Genomic DNA, 20,918 nt, shown 5'->3' on the forward strand with positions numbered 1-20,918 from the left:
GTTTCCCTAACAAATTCATTGTGGAGTAATTATCTTCCTGTACTTGTATCACCACCCATAAAGTTAAATGCATTAGTCTTGAATCTTTGGAGTTTTATTCTTAATTCTATTATAAAATGTGCCTTCACTGAGGACAAACATCTTGCAATAAAGATTACGAGTATTGTGTACTAAGCACAAGTTGCACAAATGACTTGCACGGAAATATTCACATTGTGGATACAGCTCCTGAAAGCTGCATTGCTGCACATGAATTTGAGACTGGGCCTCAGAGAGGGAATGAACTACAACATAGCATAGGTACAAGACAACTATACTGCCATTGTGTAAAACAATACATGACACAGAGAGGACCTCAAGGGCAAACTCTTCATGGCAATTTCCGCAAAGGAAGCACATGGAACTTAAAAAACCATTTAATCAATCTGTGACTGAATCAGTGGTCAACCAAGCCAATACAGTCCCAAACTCATTTGGTGAACAGGAGCAGGAAGGAACAGCCAAGCACTTTCAGACATTCAATTCCTTCTTCTGTTGACAGCAGCTGGCCACATTTAGGAAGCCAGTCTGATAGAAAGAACTCTGTGCCCAGAGGAAATCTGTGTTGAGGGGTGTTCCTTCTTTACATAGAAACAGTTAACTCCTTGAATTGTTAAAAGAACTTAACCTCAAAGAGAATTGCTGTACAGATCAACAGTCATCTGCTTTTTCTGAAGCCAAATATGTACACACAGTTGACACACAGAGAGGGTTACTCATCATCCACTGATATTAACTTAGTTCCCATACATGGTCACAGCTTGTTAACTACAAAATATATAAAATGGCTTATTGTGTCTTCAACTTCCTTAAGTTTGCAATCCTACCTTGCTTGTACAATAAATTGGTGAGTAGAATCTACCTTGAGGAAGTTGCATTTATGTAGCACCCCTCATGCCTTCAGGATACCCAAAAAGCTCAATTACTTTTGAAATAAAGATACTGTTGCTGTGTGGGCAAACATAGCACAAAGTTTGTGTACTGCAAGGTCCTGCAAACTGAAATGAATAAATGGCCAATTAACCTGTTCTGGTTGAAGGAAGAATTTTGGTCAGAACAGTTAAGAACTCCCTTGTTCCTTTTCGAATAGTACCATAGGATCTTTTACATCCATCTGAATAGACTGCTTCTGTTTAACATCTCTCCCGAAAGACTACATTCTCTGCCATCACAGTGCTCTCTCAAGCCGGATATTTGATATACTACTGGTCTATAGAATTATTTAAAAAGCCTATACCTATGATCAAACAAACAAATGTACTTGAGTTTTTTTTTAACAAAATGCTCTATTTCTAGTTGGAATTTCTTCTGCACTCACAAACAACCCAGCTTCTGTTTTTCTATACAGGCATCAAGGTGCATTATATGATCAGCACTATTTCATTACTCAAATTGATCCAGATCTCAAACACACAGATACATGTATTTGCACTGTGTCACGTCCTCAGGCGGCCCCAAAGCACTTTTCAACCAGTAAATTAATTTTGAAGGGAGTCACTTTTACATAAGCAAACATGGCAGACATTTTGTATTTGGCAAAGTCCCACAAACAGCAAATGAATAAATGGACCAGATAATCTTTTGTTTATATTATTCACTCAATGGATGTAGGCATCGCTGATAAGGCTGTCATTTATTCTCCAATTGATCTTGAGGAGTTGCTGTGGTGAACCTCCTTCTAAAATACAACCAAGTGGCTTGCTTGGCCATTTCAGAGGACAGTTGAGCCAATCACATTGCTTTGGGTCTGCAGACACATAGGTCAAACTGGGTATAGAAATAGATTTCCTTCCCTAAAGGACATTAGTGAATCAGATGGGTTTTTATGACAATCTATTATTGACACTAGCTTTTTTTATTCCAGATTTTATTTAATTGTAATTAAATTCCCCAGCTGCCATGGTGGAAGTTGAATGAATGTCTCCTGATCAATAGTCCTTTCCTCTAGATTACTAGTCCAGTAACATAACTACCATGATACCATGGCCCCACATTCTGTTTTTAGGTTGTTGGTTGAGGGAGGAATGTTGGCCAGGATGGCAGAACTCATTGCTTTCTTCAATAATTGCCAATTTTTTTCTTACATCTACCCTAGATTAAGCAAACAGTGCCTTGGTTTAACGTCTCATCTGAATACGACCTTCGAACAATGCAATACTGCTCTGAATTGTTTCATACAAGTTACTAACAACTACTTGCATTTACTTTAATGTAGAAAGGCTTCACTAAGAAAATAAAGTAAAAAAAAACTGATGCCAAGGCACAGACAACACTTTAAGGGGTGGTTAAAAAGTGTGTCAAAGAAGTGTTTTTTAAGGGAAGGGGGGAGATTAGGAACAGAATTCAAAGCATGCCTGATGGCACAGTTGCCACTGGTGGGATACTGATATAAGATGATAAGCCATAAAAGGAGAAAGCTTGGGGATGGTTGGGGGGCGAGTTGGAATTTGTAGGGCTGGAAGGGGCCACGGATATATGCTGGGGCAAGGTTTAAACAGGCGAATAAATATTTTAAGTCTGAGATATTAAGGAACTGGAAGTTAAATGCAAGTCAGTGAGGACAAGGGTGATGGGTGAGTAGGACTTGCTGCAGGATAGGATATGAGCAGCCGAGCGCTTCCCACAGCGCTATTATTAAATAGCATAACATTAATATTTTTCTTCTCCCCAGTGCTGAATTTAAAGCAGCTTTAAACTCCTCAACCTGCAAGATCTATTTTTATATTCTCAGGTGCACCCATCATACTATTCTAATAAGGCGAAGGTGTTAAGTTTTCAGTCAGGGACTGAACTATTTTTAGTCTTTGGAACAGTCATGGCTCGACCTATGCTATCAATGTTTTTATGTTGCACATCATATCTCACTGGTGCCACCAATTTCCAAATGGGTTTCACAAAAGTTAGCTTGCCAGGTTTGCTAAAGCTGACAGACTAGGAAGACCCGCAGAACAAGGGCAGCACATCAGGAGCAGGCAGCACCAGCATCATAAAACTACTTCTAATAAAAGATGGTATCCATTAAAACAGCACTAGGCTTGCATAGCTTGAATGTGCACCGTTCCTTCTCTGCTTCCCCCTCTTCCCTCTAAGGATCAGCTATGAATAAGCAACAATTCGTGACTACTGTGAACCAACAGGCAAGCTGTTGGATTATTGACATGATTTCCATTACTATATTCCAGGAGCCTGAACCACAAATTTTTCCTTTGAACTTATAAGTGCAATAGTACATAGTCAACATTTCTCACTGTGCTGGCATAAACGTGTAAACCGCAAAATGCATTTCAGGAAACCACATTTGGTCATCATTTCCCTTCACTGAAAATATCCTCTTCCTGACGGTATCCTGTAAGCATTCTCACCCTCTGTAGTGATTAATAATAATCTATTTAATCTGCTGAAGTCTTAAAGTTTTTGTAACTGTTACTGAAGTCTTAGACAGCTAAAGGGATCAAAAACGATTACTACATTGTTGGAAGTTTCATAGTGTATACTTTTTGAGCACATGAGTAATGTGTTTCTGAAAAGATAATTTAATGAATTATAACTCCAATTTCCAATGCATCAAGCATTGTACCATGGATCAAATAGATCAGTTTTACTATTCTTCTGAATTTTCATGATGACCAACAACTTAAAATTGTTCTTTAGATTTATCCTTTTGTGCATAGTGCAGTACATGGTTAATACAGAATTTTAAATTAAAAGGTGCAGCTTTACATTAATTGGATAAATGATGTCAGATGTCATTACCTTCAATGTCAAGATGTCATCACCTTAAGGTGTCACCACGAATCAAATGAAAAACAAATCTGAACATGTAAAAGTGCTTCAGATGCCAATTTAAAAAGAAAAACTAAATTAATTATAAGATCCAAATGTTTTGATGTAGTAAGTGTGGTAAGGTGTAGGTTCAAACATTACTTTTATGCTTTTCTGGATTCAATTTTTCCAGTGCTCTCATTGCTCTCTCCTAGACTCCATATTCTATAACCTCCAACTTGTTCAGAAGCCTGAACTGCAATATGACTTCCCTACCATCACCTATGCCTTCATTAACCAACAACCTGTATCGACTTCATGCCCCCAACACATCTTCAAGTGCCGCTATGGCTTTGCACCCACTGGCACTATTTTTGCCACCTCCCTCAACGTCATGATACAACACTGATTTTAAAGTGCAGAAATAGGCTATTCGTTCTAACAGGTCCACTTCCACACATGCCTCCTCCCACTTTTCTTCATCTGACATCAGCATATCCCTCTATTGCCGCCTTCATCGTGTGCTTTTCTAGCTTTTCCCAAACTGCATCTATGTTAGTCACCTCAACCACTCCTTATGGTAGCAAGTTCTAACATTCTAGTCACTCACTGGATGAAGCAGCTTTTCTGAATTTGTGACTGGATTTATTATAGTTATGACCTTAGTTCTGGTCTCCCTTTAAATGAAAACATTTTTCCTACTTCTGTCTTCTCAAACCCTTCATAAAATTAAAGGCCTCAATCAGGTTCCCTCAATCCTAGTTTGGTAAAAAGAGCCCCAGTCTGTTCAACCTTTCCTGAAGGGTTTAACCTCTGAGTTCTGATAACATTCTAGCAAATCTTTTTTTGCACCTTGTTCAGTGCCTCTATATCCTTTTTATAACATGGCGACTAGAACTGCTCATGGTACTCCCAAGTGTGGTCTAACTAAGGTTTCATACGAGTTTCAGTTCTATCCCTCTGGAAATTAATGCCCGTGCTTTGGTAGTTTTTCTTCATGGCATTATCCCAATGTCACTACTTTTAGTGATTTAAGCATCAATACCCCCAGATCTCCCTGCTCCTCTACCCCATTTAGGCATTTAGTTTCCAAGGAATATGTGGCCTCCTTATTCTTCCTATCAAAATGTAAGGTTCCTGTAACAAAAAAAGCATTTAGCTTTAGTTTGGTAGTGATTTCCTTAATTCATTCCAATCACAATACTCATGGAGCTTAAACCAACTTCATTCAGAATCATGTCCTCAGCTTAAATACAGAGAATGTAGTTTATTTTCTTCTCCAAGCAAATCATTTGAAGAGTTTGCTTGAGGAGCGTGGCCAAGTGACATAACTCTAACACACACAATTGTATGCCCAAATGCAATACTGGCAGCTACTATTGAGTTGAGCTCACAGTTATTCAAAGTCATGAAATGTTGGCAAATGTTTCAGAAATGTTTATTTATGAGAATATTCAAAATCAAAGGAATCAGTTGAAACTTAAATGTACAAAGCATTTGTACAAGGCTAGTTGGCTATAATTGGTAAAAAAAAAATAATATATCTGTATATATACACTTAGAAAAGTAATAAAGACTGCAAACCAATTTATTGTTTTTCTTATATCAGAATAAGGCCATGCAGAAAAACTATCAAAGCACGAGGGTTCATTTCCAGAGGGATAGAACTGAAACCTGTATGGAACCTTAGTTAGACCACACTTGGGAGTATCATGAGCTCAACTCAATAGTAGCTGCCAGTATTGCATTTGAGCATACAACTGTGTGTGTTAGAGTTATGTCACTTGGCCACACTCTTCAAGCAAACTCTTCAAATGATTTGCTTGGAGAAGAAAATAAACTACATTCTCTGTATTTAAGCTCAGGACATGATTTTGAATGCAGTTGGTTTAAGCTCCATGAGTATTGTGCTTGGAATGAATTAAGGAAATCACTACCTAACCTTCAAAGGTAGTTAGGCATTACCAGCATCACCCACATCCTGTAAATGAATAAAAAAGCCTAACATCTATTATAAATATATAAATTAACTTATCCAGTTTTAATAGACTTCACTGCCATTTGAATCTATGTCAAGGTTTGATGTTCCTGTCACATTGCCATTTTTGAGGACAAGAGAATCCTCAGTGAAGATAGGGTAAATCCCACAGCTTTATAAATTTGAAGATTTTCTGTTTATTCTCCTGTGCATGCCACCAAAAATTTAGCACAATATAAAAGCCAGTGAAGATTTAAGGGTGTGGGCAATTTAGATTTAATATTGAGAACAGTATAGAGGACAGAATACCCATCGTTAAGAGAGACTCAACATCTTTAATTTCACATCATCTCATTCCATAGCCTTTAGTCCTATGCCTCTGGCCTTTAGCACAGCTCTGCACCTTTAACCCACCATTAGTGCAGCAGACATGTTAGCTGCATAATCGCTGCTCTGAAATTTCCTCCTTTAACCCTTCTGCCTTTTCACTTTTCTTTCCATCTTAAATAACCTTTCAAAAAAACAATCCTTTTGACCAAGTTCTTGATTATCTTTTCTCTTCTGCACTAAAAAAACTTCCATACATTTGAAGGTGGTAACCAGACGTAGTTTTATTACTACAGCTGATAAGTTTATCACAAAAAAAGCAGTTTTAATCATTGTCTAGTCCAATACCTGCGCATAACCTGATACTAAATAACCGAAAATGATTTTAAAAAATCTATATACAGCTGTTTACTAGTTTTGTGGGAAAGTAGTAAGACAGTTTATCAGTAAGTTAAATATTTATTAATTAAAAGCTATTAAAAAGGGCCCTATTAGCATCCTGGCATCGGAAAGGAAAGTGTAATTTTAAAAGCTTTCTTAAGTAATGCAAACTAGTGCAATTAGCATAAACTCAGCATGGTGATTGATTCAAAGGCGGTGGGGGGGGGGGGGGGAGAGGAGGGCACGGAAGGGTGGGCAGAGCTAGCTGTTGATGCGATTTTAAAAAAATAGTGCTAAAGATTGTGGAATCTCAATTTGCACTGGGTGTAACTTGGATGCAAAATTGCTCCATCTTTGGCGCTAGTTTGGCTGATTAGAGCAAACTGTAAACACCTAGCTGAAACTCTACTCCAACATATCTAACAAGCCTAAAATACTGTGGATGTTGGAGATCTGAAATAAAAACAAGGTGATGGTAAAACTCAGCTGGTCTGGCAGCATCCGTGGAGAGAGAAACTGTTAATATGACTCCTCTTCGGAACTGCTGCCAGGCTGGCTAACTTTTTCCAGCACTTTGTTTTTATGTCTGACAAGTTTCCCTGGCAATATTCCTTTGAAAGAATTCAGGGAATTTCTGCTCAAGGACAGTTAGGGATGGGTAATAAATACTGGCCTTGCCAGTGACTGTCACGTCTCAAAAACAAAATTTATAAAGTTTACAGCAGCTCAATGTAAAAATACCTAAATTAAAGAATTAAAAATCCTACAATCTGTAAAATTATAATTCTATTGTGAGAAATATATCATGCTGGAAATCTTCAATGATGTCAGCAAGAATGGCAATATTCACTTTCAAGTTGCACATTTTCTCAAACCTGGTTCCATTACAAAATGTTGGCATCCATCAGTTGATATTCATTTTTAAAAGAAAGTTACTAAATACCTGGCAATAAGGGGAGTGTGAGAGGAGGACCCTGGGACAGGCATTCAGCATCACCTAGAGGGCAGTGCGAGAGGACAACCCAGGGACAGGCAGTCAGCAGCACCTAGAGAATCTAGTCTATCTAGAGGATTTGCATCTAGTCTTTACCCAAGTAGGAGTAAGGGTAAGATAAAAGCAAAGGTCTATATTCTATTTAGCTAAGATATGTCTGGGGAGCTCAGTCCTGTGGTTTGCACATCCTGTGCCATGTGGGAAATCCTAGACGCTCCTGGCAGTCTGGATGACCATGTGTGCAGGAGGTGCCTCCGACTGGAGCAACTTGAGCACCGGTTTTGGAGCTTAAGCGGCAGATGGGGGCACTAGAGTGCATTCACAAGGCTGAGAGGTTTGTGGATAGCATGTTTCAGGACGTGGTCACCCTGCTGCTTAAGGAAGTGCAGGCAGAGAGGGAATGGGTGACCACCAGACAGAAGAAAGGGTCCAGGAAGGTAGTGAGGGAATCCCAAGAGCATTTCGCTTGCAAACCGTTTTTTGGCCTTGGAAAATGGAGAGATTGATGGTTCCTTTGTGGAGGCCAACCAGAGCCAAGGCCATGGCACTGTGGGTGGTCCAGCTGCTGAGGGTGGTTGGGGCGGGGTGGAAGGGCAATAGATGTAGGGGATTTTGTAAGTGAGGGGAGTAGACAGGTGCTTCTGCAGCTATAGACCTGACTCCACAATGCTATGTTGCCTCCTCGGTGCTAGGGTCATGGAACGGCTGCAGGGCATTCTGAAGGGGGAGCGTGAACAGCCAGAGATTGTGGTCCATGTTTCGATCAAAGAATTAAGAAAGAAAGAGAAATTAGGTCCTGCAAACAGACTTTAAGGAGTTAAGAAATTGAAAAGCAGGACTTCAAAAGGTAGTAATCTCTGGATTACTCCCAGTGCCATGCAGTAGCCAGTATAGGAACAGAAGGATAGGGCAGATGAATGTGTGGCTGGGGAGATGGTGCAGGAGGGAGGGCTTTAGATTGCTGGGGCATTGGGACAGTTTCTGCAGGAGGTGGGACCTGTACAAATTGGATGGGTTACATCTAAACGGGAATAAGACCAACATCCCCACGGGGAGGTTTGCTAATGCTGTTGGGGTGGATTTAAACTAAACTGGCAGGGGGATGGGATCCTGTAAAGTAGTTCAGAGGAGAGAGAAGCTGAGATGGAATTAGAAGTTAAAACACTAGTAAGTGACTCTGGGAGGCAGAGGAAACATAGGCTAGATAAGAAGGAAATGAGTTTAGCAAGACTAAATGGAATATATTTTAGTGCAAGGAGCTTGAGGAATAAGACAGACGAGCTGAAGGCACAGTTAGGCATGTGGGAGTATGATATCATAGCTATGATCAAGGCTTGGCTAAAAGGGCAGGATTAGCAGCTCAGCACTCCTGGTTATAGGGTATTCAGACAAGATAGAGAGGGGGATAAAAGAGGGAGGGAGGGTTGCAATATTGATCAAGGAATCAATTATAGCAGTGAAGAGGGATGATATCCTGGAAGGACCATCAAATGAGGCCATATGGGTATTAGTTAAAAAAACACAAAAGGGGCAAAAATGCTGTTGGGGGTGTACTATAGGCCCCCCAAACAGTCAGGGAGAGATAGAGGATCAAATATGTAATCAAATTTCAGAGAAGTGCAAGAATAATAAGGCAGTAATAGTAGGGGATTTTAGCTACCCAAATATTAACTGGGATAGTTTTAGTGTGCAAGGTAGGGTGGGAGCAAAATTCTTAAGTTGCATCCAGGAGAACCTTTTTAGCCAGTACATAGAAAGCCCTTTAAGGGAGGGACAGTTCTGGGCCTAATATTCGGAAATGAGCCCAGGCAGGTGGAAGGCAAATCAGTAGGAGAGTATTTTGGAGATAGTGACCATAACTCAGTTAGATTTAGGATAGTTACGGAAAAGGATAAGGCTGGGCTGGGAATAAAAGTTCTAAATGAGGGAAAGGCTAATTTTGATACGATGAGATACAATTTGGCCCTAGTGGACTAGGGGAGCTACTTGCAGGTAAAACTGTGTCAGAGCAACAGGAGGCATTCAAGGAGGAAATCGCGAGAGTACAGGGAAAATATGTTCCCGTAAAGACAAAGTTGGGGGGGGGCGGGGGGAATCAAGTCCAGAGAACCCTATGTCAAGAGAAATAAAGGTTAGGGTTAAGAAGAGAAGATTATGGCAGATACTGCGGGCTCAATAAGGCAGAATCCCTAGAGGAGTATAAAAAGTGTAGGGGGGAACTTAAAAAGGAAATTAAGAAAACTAAGAGAGTGCATGAGAAAGTATTGGCAGGTAGAATAAAAGAAAGCCCAAAGGGTTTTTTTCAAAATATATAAAGAGCAAGAAAATAACTAGGGAAAGAGTAGGGCCAGGAAAGGACCATAGAGGTAATCTGTGCGTGGACCCAGGAGGCGTGGTTACAGTCCTCAATGAATACTTTGCATCAGTCTTCACAATGGAAAAGGATGGCCCTGGTATAGATATCAGAGTGGAGGACAATGAAATGTTAGAGGAAATTAACAGAGAGAGAGAAGAGGTACTAGCGGGTTTAGCAGCCTTAAAAGTGGATAAATCCGCAGGCCCAGATGAGATGTATCCCAGGCTGAGGGAGGCAAGGGAAGGGATATCAAGGGTCCTGGCAGTAATTTTCAAATCCTCTCTGGCCACCGGTGAGGTGCCAGAGGACTGAAGGACAGCTAACGTTGTCCCAAAAAAGTGAGGAAGGGATAGACCAAGAAATTACAGGCCAGTCAGTCTAACCTCAGTGGTGGGGAAGTTACTAGAAAGAATTCTAAGGGACAGAATATGTCTGTAGTTGGAGATACATGGATTAATCAGGGATAGTCAGCATGGATTTGTTAAGGGAAGATCGTGTTTGACAAATTTGATTGAATTTTTTGAGGAGGTAGCTAGGAATGTTGATGAGGGTAATGCATTTGTAATGTATATGGACTTTAGCAAGGCTTTTGATATGTCCCCTCATGGCAGACTGGTCAAGAAAGTAAGAGCCCATGGGATCCAAGGCAAAGTGGCACATTGGAGAAAAAATTGGCTGAGAGGCAGGAAACAGAGGGTGATGGTAGAGGGATGTTTCTGTGACTGGAAGTCTGTTTCCAATGGGGTTCCGCAGGGCTCAGTGCTGGGGCCCTTACTGTTTGCGGTGTACTTAAATGATTTGGACTTAAATGTAGGGGGTATGCTCAAGAAGTTCGCGGGTAATATGAAAATTGGTAGGGTGGTAAATAGTGAGGAAGATAGCTGTAAATTGCAGGAGGATATCAATGACTGGTCAGGTGGGCAGAACAGTGGTAAATGGAATTCAACCCAGAAAAGTGTGAGGTAATGCACTTGGGGAGGGCCAACAAGGCAAGGGATTACGCTATGAATGGTAGGACCCTAGAAAGTACTGAAGATCAGAGGCACCTTGGTTTGCATATCCACAGATTCCTGAAGGTAGCAGGGCAGGTAGATAAGGTGGTTAAGGTGGCATATGGGATACTTGCCTTCGTTAGCCAATGCATAGAATACAAGAGCAAGGAGGTTATGCTGGAATTAGGCCACAACTGGAGTGCTGCGTGCAGTTCTGGTCACCACACTGTAGGAAGTGATTGCACTGGAGGGGGTGCAGAGCAGATTTACCAGGATGCTGCCTGGGCTAGAGGGTCTGAGCTATGAGGAAAAATTGGATAGGCTGGGGTTGTTTTCCTTGGAGCAGCAAAGGTTGAAAGGGGACCTGATAGAGGTGTATAAGATTATGAGAGACATAGGTAGGGTAGATAGGAAGGCACTTTTTCCATTAGTAGAGGGGTCAATAACCAGGGGGCATAGATTTAAGGTAAGAGGTAGAAGGCAAGGAGAAGAGTTGAGGAGAAATTTTTTCACCCAGAGGGTGGTGGGAGTCTGGAACTCACTGCCTGAAAAGGGTGGTTAAGTCAGAAACTCTTGTAACACTTAAGTATTATTTAGATATTCACTTGTGTTGCCATAGCCTCCAGAGCTATGGGTCAAGCGCTGGAAAATGGGATTAGTGTAGTCAGATTTTTGTTGACCGGCGTGGACACGATGGGCTGAATGGCCTCGTTCCGTGCTGTAAACATCTATGAGTCTATGAGTCTAAATCATGAATCTATAATCCAATCTCAGGGTTTAAATCATTTTATGAAGCACAATGGGAACAGTTTCTCTCCATCTACTCTGTTTTCAACCCTCGTGATTTTGAGCACATCTATCAAATCTCCTGTTAACCTTCTTTTCTCTAAGAACAACCCTAGCTTCTCCAACCTATCCATGTAAACTGAGTGCCTCATCTCTGGAACCATTCTCAAATTGTTTCTGCACCCTCGCCAGCACTTTCACATCTTTCCTTAAGTACAGTTCCCAGGATTGGAAAAAATACTCCAGTTGGCGCCAAACTGGTATTTTATAAAGGTCCATCATAGCTTCCTTCCTTTGTACTTTGTCTCTCTTTTATAAGCCACAGAATCCCAATAACAATGTTAGTGCAATTGGCAAAATTGGAAATTTAAAGCCTTCTTCCTCTTTAGAAAATTAAAATGGTCTTTTATAAAATGACAAAGATACATCATTAAACATACGTTGAACTACTTTTAACAAAAACCAACCCTCTGGGCTAATTTAACCTTTTCCTCATAGATGCATTTTGACAATTAATATTGTCCATCTGCTTAAATAAGTGCTTTACTTCAATTGTTTTTTGCAGCAGCTTTATTGTATTATTGGGTCTTCGCAGGCCAGGATCTGAACCCCACTGCCAGCAAGACTGTATCCAGAATTTCAGCTCAGGGCCTGGCTTCCTTCCTGGCCCACTTACGTGCACAGAGGTGTTCGAAGAGTGGATCCACCACAGCCCCTAAGCCAATGCCGCAGTGAGTCACAAAGCTCTTCCATCACATCTCGAATAAACTACATCTGTGCATCCGCTTGCTGTCACTTACTCATATCCTATGCAACATAAAAAGTCCTCACCACACCCGGTTACATTTTAAAAAAACTGCTTTGTTTTTCTATGTTCTCTCCTATAGATGCATTCCATTCTTGTCCGCTTGTTCCCTGTCCTCCCTCCATCCATACGCTTGTTTTCTTTAACTTCCTACTTTGTTCTTTAGATATTTTATTTTCACTTTCTCTCTATTCTTCTTGTTTGCTGCACCTTTTATTGTTTATCTTATTTTCCACTTATCTTACAAATCGTTGCCTTTTCCATTTTGAATTCTGCTAATTTTTTTAGTACTAACTCCTCATCCATAGTATCCTATCTAATTGTTCTCTCTCTTTCTTTTGTAACCTTTCCCTGGCCCACTACAAACTTAATCAGGTTGGCACCTCATTTTTAAGTATGCCTGGTGCTGCTCCTGGCATGCTCTCCTATAGTCCTCATTAAACCAGGATTGGTCTCCTCGTTTGAATGTTAAGGTTTGCATATCAGAATATAGTAAACAGTGAGGGAGCTAGTGAGAGACTTCAGGCGGATACAGACAGGCAAATGGGCAGATGAAATTTAATGCCGAGAAGTTTGAAGTGATATTTTGGTAGGAAGAGGTAATGAGAAGTGGCAATATGAACTAAATGACAATTTTAAAACAGACATGTACAAAGAGATAGACCTTGGGGAGTATGTACACAAATCTTTAAAGGTGGCAGAACATATTGAGAAGTTAGTTTTTTTAAAAATACAGGATCCTTGTCTTTATAAGTAGAGACAGAGAGTACAAAAGAAAGGGAGTTTTGTTAGACATTTATTAAACACTGGTTAAGTCTCAGCTTAAATCTGGGCACTACACTTTAGAAAAGGTGTCAAGGTCTTGAGCAGAGTATAGAAGAGATGCATTAAAATGTATCAAGAATTGAGTGATTTCAGTTATATGGAGAGACTGGAGAAGTGGAGGTTGTTCACCTTAACTACCTCTGCTCTAAGAGGAGCTTTGAAAAGAACCAGATGTGACATGAGGAAATTTTTGTTTAAAACAAAGCACGTTGCTGCAATCTTGATTGCATTTCCTGAAAAGGTGGTGGAAGTAGATTCAATAACATTCAGAAGAGAACTGGATAAATATTTGAGGGAAAAACATTTATAGGGCTGCAGAGAAAAGAGCAGAGAAATGAAACTAGCTGGATAGTTCTGACACTGACGTGATGGACCAAATGGTCTCCTTCACTGCCATATCATTCTATGATTCCTCTTCTTCCATCTCTTTATTGTTTAGCGGTCTATAATATTCTCCCAAGAATAACAGTTCCTCCTTCATTAGTTCTAGCCATATTTGGCTTTCTACCACCCTTATATAATCCTAGCATTTTTCTGCTGTAATGAAATCTCAGAGCAACAGTATCACTCCTCCACCAAGTGACTGTTTTTATTACTGTCACTCCTCCACCCTTTTATCCTGTTCAATCCCTCCAAAAATTTTATAACCAGGAATGCTTAGCTTTTGGCCTAAGCTCCTTATTTATTAATGACATATTATAACCCCCAATTACAATTTGCATTTTATCTATTTTATTCATAATACTTTTACTTAAGTAAAATGCCTGTACGACAATCTTAATTGTTTTAATCCCTTCTGTGACTTTTGTACAGCCTTTGCATTCCTTCTGCTTTCTCCCCTCCCCTCTGCTTTATTACTTTATACTCACTCCCACAACACTAGACATTCTCTTAGAAAAGACACTGGTCACAACCATGTTCAGCTGAAGCCTATGGAGACCACCCGGCCCAAAAATCAGAGCTCTTTCACTCTAACGTCATCTCTTCAGCCGCATATATAACATCCTTACCAATACTATACTGTCTAGCTTGTAACTGTAGAAGTACTCCTGCCATTACAATCCTTGCTCTTTCGTCACCTCATGCTTTTGCACAATCTCAATTCTATTTCCAAAACTACAACTTCTGCTGCTTCTCTTTTATATAAAAAAAAATCACTTGCTTGGTAATCTCTCTTACCCTGGCTGGGAACCCATTAATTAACACAAGGGAGTGGAACTGGAGGAAACAGCCAATGAACAACTAATCACAGCAGCTGTTAACTAATTAAACTGTTACTGGTTCCAACCAACTAACAGACATCACACTAAACAAGTTCTTAATATTGAATATAGGAATCAAATAAATGAAAGTCACAATGCAGTAAAAAAATTGCAGTACTGTGCCCTAATCTCACCTGGTGAAACTACACTCCACGTTCACTGTTCTTTCGTACTTAGAGTTCATACATTGGACAAAATCTTATATGATTTTTTTCTATCCATGTATAGAACCCTGAAATATCAAAATTGAAATTCACTGGGCATTTACAAAAGATATTCTTATATAGGTAAACAAGATCTGACTCATTCAACTATGAGAAAGAACTTCATAATTTGGTTTGGTGTGTAATTGAATGTTTTTCTGTACATAGTTATATACAAGCAACTTTAGACCATTAAAGCAATTTTGATTGAAGCAGTTAATAGTGGTCAGCATTTTTAAATTACACCCTTAATAAATTAAAATACATTTGAAAAATCTCTCGTTTAAGTTGGAACCATGCACCATTATTTTGAGTACTTCACAATTCCTCTAGATTGTTGGCAACGTACAGTATATCTGTTTTCACCTACTTGGATGACTGTTGTGCTTTTAAGTGAATAGTATGCAGATATGCAATTTAAAAAAAAACATTTTAAAATATTCTATAGACTCCCACTGTGATGAGATTGATTTTTTTTAAAAACTGTTTAGCTTGAGTATTGCTGACAAAATACATTTTGACAAAGCTTTTCATCTTGCACTCATCAGGACAATTGCAAGCATATCAATGTCAAGGGAAGCAACAACTTTATACTCTAGGGGGAGGGAGGGAAGGAAGGAAATGGTTGGCAAGTGGACTCTGATTGGTGGAGGCATTGCCATGGGGGATGCACCAGGTAATGGTGACTGACAGTTAACTGCCAAGCATTGTTTGAAATTCTAAACCAGGCAGCTTAACTTTGATTGGTCGAGGCATTGCCCTGAAGAATGAACCAACAAATTCCACTTCTTTTCAGGAAATCAGAATTACATTAAAGGATACTGAATTTAAGCTAGTTCTGCTAAGAAATGGTTCTTAACTAATTCCAGAACAAATAAATTGGAAGTGAAAAGTTTTACTAAAAAAAACTATTTCTCCATACAACTGTGTTTTCTTATTCCATTTTAAATCTTGAAATTTCAACAATGTTTTGGATTTTTACAGTTATCCAATCTGGTAAATTAGGCTTGAAAATGAATTCACTTCCTGTTCAGCTTAACTAAGTTTACATGGTCTAATACACCGTCAATTGTATAAATGCAGTTTTTTTTTGAAGGCTAAAATTGGGTATTGGGACGTCACATATCTCAAAATTGTGGAGGAGTGGGGTTACAAAGGATGGCATATGCAACCTTCTTTAAGTCCACAATCTGGTCCAGAGAATATTCCTGCCAAGTAGTTACCATAAATTAACTAAGCTTGTTGAGAACTGGTGCTAAGAGTCTGCCTCTAAAGGGGGATTAAATGTATAGAAAAACAATGAAAGGTTAAATGCCCAAACCACTAGCGAGAGTATCTTTTGATGACACAAATCAATATTTCAGACTGTATATAACATTCAACTAAAAAGGCAATGGCTCCAATCAGTTTTTTCCAGACAATAGCCAATTGCTTTACTGTAGATGGTGTATCATTGCCTAAGGCGACTTGTAAAACATATCAGAATTTCAAGGAGCATTTGATTTCTGGAAGAAATTATGCGTGTGAATGCTCACCTCACCAAACGCTCCTCTGCCAATGACTTTCAACATTTCAAAGTCATCTCGGTGTAGCCTCAGTTCCTTTACAGTAGAGGTGAATGGTTTCGCTGTAAAGTTAAAAAATGATGGAATGAGAGTGGTTATATACATTGAACATTTACTTCAAATTATAACTTTTACTGAAACTTTGGAAAATTAGACCAAAAATGCTCAAAATTCCACTATTCCAAGCTAAGTATTATTCTCTGCAAAACAAAGAACGTTAGTTATTTTAAATCATCTGACCTCTATGTTTTTAAGATTATGAAATTAGCTGCAGTTCATCAAAAGGGAAAAGAAATTGCAGGACTATGGGAAAAGGGCAGGAGAGTGGGACTAGCTAAACTGCTCTTTGCAGAAAGCCGGCAGGGGCTTGAAAGGCTGAATGGCTCCTTCTGTACTGTAGGGATTTTATGATTCTACTCTATAGCTCGGATTTTCATTTGATAGGCAAGAATCACAAGTCAACCCGTTTCTCGAAGTCATGATCCCCGCCTCCTGCCCAGCAGTGTCTGCTCACACTATTTTCATGGTGGGGTGATAGGGGCAGGCTGGAGCCGGAGCCACTGCCTCTGGAGGCAGGCCCGAGGTGGGAATGGAGGCAGGTGGATCCTGAGGCCAGTAGGTTAGAAGGCCCATCTTCGTTGACTGGACATCAGCCAGGTTCTGAAAATGTGTTAGGCACCCTATACCTCACCTCTTAACACCTCCACACTTTCCCTCAACCAATCTCCCCAAGCCTCACTATACCCCCTCATCCCAGATCCACTATGGACAGAATTCATGAACCCTATAATAGCACTGGGAAGTCTTTGAAATGCTCATGAAACTGCCAAAATAAACAATCATTCAAAAGCCTCTTTAATCCTATTATCTGCTCATAAAACCATAAAACAAAGCACACAGTCCCCTTCACAGCTATGTAAACAATCCTGCTGAGCTAAATCCATTAGTGGCATCAGCTAAACACTCATTGCACAACTGAACAAACAACCCTTCCAGAGGTCAATATAATAGTGTCTTTTAAGTTGCATGAGTAGATGGTCATCTCCATTTTTTTCAAAGGCTCAGCCAATTCATTTTTAATTGAAGTCAGGCATTTGTTCATCTACTCCAAAGGCTCAATTGATGCCTGGACTTTAAATCAATGTAAAAATCAAAGCACAGGGTCCAAATGACAAATTAAAATCTTAATTTCAATACTGCCGCATGCAGAAGAGCATTTGATTCTTCGGATAAAGTACTCTAATGCATCCAAATGCTTTCACAATGCTGGTCAGTTTAATAGTCATTTACCTTTTCTGAACAAATCCCCATCATTAATCAGTGCAATATAATCATATTTAACTTATCATACAGCATCTAGTCATTACATTGGAAGTTGGCAAGACTTTTTGAACTTACCTGCCAAAGGGCTCCTGACTCCACGCTAGGTTCTCCCATGGTTCACAGCTCCTCTGAGGTGCTATGAACCATGTCTCCTAATATAACAGGGCAAACTCCATGGAAATAGCGGTGGGGGTGGTTCTAAAATGCCCACTCCCACAATGGAGTAGACAAGAGTGGGATTACTACATGCGGACTTGCTGTCCGCACCCTTATCTCGGGGCCATAAAAATCCCATACGACGGGAATGGTGCAGGAATCATGCATTCGGGTCCCACTCCCAATTTTTAAATCCTCCCAGCCTCCATTCCAACACAAACGGAGGCATGAAAATCCAGCCCTATATTTCTATAATGAGCAGCAAGAATGTTAAATTCTGGAAGTGCTTTCACAGCTTTAAAAGGCAGTATTTATGAATCGACCAAGGCTTAATAGATATTACCGAACAATTATAATGATGTACTTTAATAAATTAAATTGGAAAAAAATTCCAAAGCCAATTTTATATTAGATCTTCCATTAAGATAAATCTCTGATCATAGATGAGCATTCTTTTCAACGAAAATAATGTAAAAACACAAATCGATGGAACATGAGCTTGTGGTTACAATTCCCAAATGTGTGTGCATGTGTGTCTTGCTGAAGGTGAGGGAAAGGCGGCAAGAGGTGAATCAGGAAAAGGTCAGAGCAAGAGTCAGTATCGTGTCATTCTCACAAACTCCACCAAATAGTTTTAGGGATACGTCAGGCTGGGGCCTGGTCACTGCTCTGCTGTCTGCTCTTGATAATTCAAAGTATTTTTAATTCCAATTAGACAATGATAACAACACAATGAAGTGGTAATTTAGGAGTAGATTGTGTATGATAAGTATGATACACATTCACAGCCAAAAACTTAAATCCTTGCTAGGCAGCCATACAACAATTTGAGGTATTATGCACTCCCCTAAGAGGTGGTATTGGCTTGCAACACCAATGGCACTAGCACTTTCTTGCTTATTTTGCCATTTACTAAACATGATTTGTATAAAATGCTGTAACCTTTTGGTCAATTGTTTTGCATCATGTACATTAAGGAACTATGTTTCAAGCATATATGAATACACAGACAGAATGGAGGAGTTTAAATAATAATTTAAAAAATCTTCTTTATCGTGCCACTCAACCTTGGGGTGTACAAAAGCACTTTACAGCCAATTAAGTATTTTTGAAGTGTGATCACTGTTTTAATGTAGGAAATGCAGCAGCTAACGTGTGCACAAGACAGTCCCACAAACAAATTTCCACATTGCCGGGTAGATGCCCATGTTGTAACAGTATAAGACAGCTTGGCTAGGAGTATGGCTAGTTCTGGAGCATAAGTCCTCCGGACCACAGCTGGGATGTTGTCAGGACCCATAGCTTTTGCTGCATCCAGTGTCCTTCAGCTGTTTCTTGATATCACATGAAGTAAATTGAACTAACCAAAGACATGATGGTGGGGATCTCAGGAGAAGGAAGGGATGTATCATCCACTTGGTACTTCTGGCTGAAAACGTTTGCAAATGCTTCAGCCTTGGCTTTTGCACTGATGTGCCAGCACCCCCATCACCGAGCAAAGATCAAATCCGATTCTCACAGTTCACCTTTTGGAAAAGCTAATGAGGAGACCCAGGGTAATGCTCTGGGGACCTGGGTTTGAATTCAATAAAACTCAATACAATTCAGCCAATTGTTGTTAAAACCCATCTGGTTCACAAATGTCCTTTAGGGAAGGAAATCTGCTGTCCTTACCTGGTCTGGCCTAACTGTGACTCCAGATAACTCACAGCAATGTGGTTGACTCTTAAATACCCCTGAACAAGGGCAACTAGGGATGGGAAATAAATGCAGGCCCAGCCAGCGAAGCCCACATCCCGTGAATGAATAAAAAAAATAAAATATCACAGATTTTATCTATTTTATTGGTAGCCTGCTTTTTTTGGCCTCAGTTTGATTCCAGTCAGCCACTTACATGGTTCCACAAAATTGGCTTCCTTTTATGACCCTAAATCTGCTAGTTTCATTAAGCTTTGCCTTTACAAACATTTATGAACAATATGATGTTCTACAGCTTTTGAATGTGTGAAAATGGATTGATACAAATCAAATTTCCTATTAAAATAAAGATGTTCCTCAGAATATGAAGCTCTTACTGAGTTACAAATGTTGCCATAACTTCAATAAGAAGGCATTCAAGTAAAAAAAAATTGACATGTTAATATTTATTGTCCTTGCGCAAAGATTGCAGTTACTTGGCTAAAATTATACCACTTCACAAAATTACATTTGCTAGCTAGATTGTGTTACAGACTATTATCTATAAACAAAACTATATGTCACCATATCGACAAATATGTATCAAGACAAACAATTTCCTTTTTAGATCAGTGAGAAGATTTTGCATAAAACAAAGGAACAATGAGGTTAGAATCACAGATCAGTTACGGTGCAGAAAGAGGCAATTCAGTCCATCATGTCTGTGCTGGCCAAAAAGAGAAAAAAGAAACTAGCCACTCATTTTAATCCCACTTTCTAGCATTTGGTCAGTAGCCTTGTAGGTTACAGCACTTCAGATGCAGATCCAGGTACCTTTAAAATGAGTTAAGTGTTTCAGCCACTAACTTAGGCAGTGAGTTCCAGGCACCCACCACCCTCTGGGTGAAAAAGTTTTTCCCCATGTCCCCTCTAATCCATCTACCAATCATTTTAAATCTATGCCCCCCTAGCTATTGACCCCTCAGCTAGCAGAAACAAATCTTTCCTGTCTACCTTATCTAGGCCCCTCAATTTTGTACACCTCAATTAAGTCACCCCTTAGCCTCCTCTGTTCTAAGGAAAACAACCCTAGCCTTTCTAATCTCTCCTGATAGCTAGGGAGAATAGAGCAACCTCAAGCTGGAGGACTGACTTGGCCTAATGTTTACCCCACTCATGCACATTCTTGCTGGGTAAGCATAGTTAAAAATCACAACTCAAGTATCTACAAATGTGTACTTATTGCATGAAGTGTTACTTCAGCAGTGCAGTTGCAGCATATTCACTCATCAAAGTTTTATCCTTGTGCGTAAAGATGTTCCTTTATGAAACTCTGGTTCAGCCATAATTAGACACCGCAATTTAGTAAGGATGTGATGGCTTTAGAGAGGGTGCAGGAAAGATTTACATGACTTGTCCCATGGATGGGAGATTTCAGTTACGTGGATAGATTGGAGAATTTGGGGTTGTCCCCTTTAGAGAAGAGG

General features: G+C 39.8%; 1 protein-coding gene across 3 annotated transcripts in view; it reads right to left on the bottom strand.

Annotated features, from left to right (window-relative positions):
• cdc42bpb (CDC42 binding protein kinase beta (DMPK-like)) overlaps positions 1 to 20,918 on the bottom strand; it is a 194,315-nt gene that overhangs the window by 94,126 nt on the left and 79,271 nt on the right. For all 3 annotated transcript variants that reach the window (XM_078562422.1, XM_078562421.1, XM_078562423.1), the window contains exon 2: positions 16,246 to 16,337. In XM_078562422.1, the coding sequence (XP_078418548.1) occupies positions 16,246 to 16,337 (92 nt within the window). The remainder of the gene's footprint in view (positions 1 to 16,245; positions 16,338 to 20,918) is intronic.

The sequence above is a fragment of the Cetorhinus maximus genome, chromosome 18 (assembly GCF_964194155.1).
Source record: "Cetorhinus maximus chromosome 18, sCetMax3.hap1.1, whole genome shotgun sequence".
NCBI lineage: Eukaryota > Metazoa > Chordata > Chondrichthyes > Lamniformes > Cetorhinidae > Cetorhinus > Cetorhinus maximus.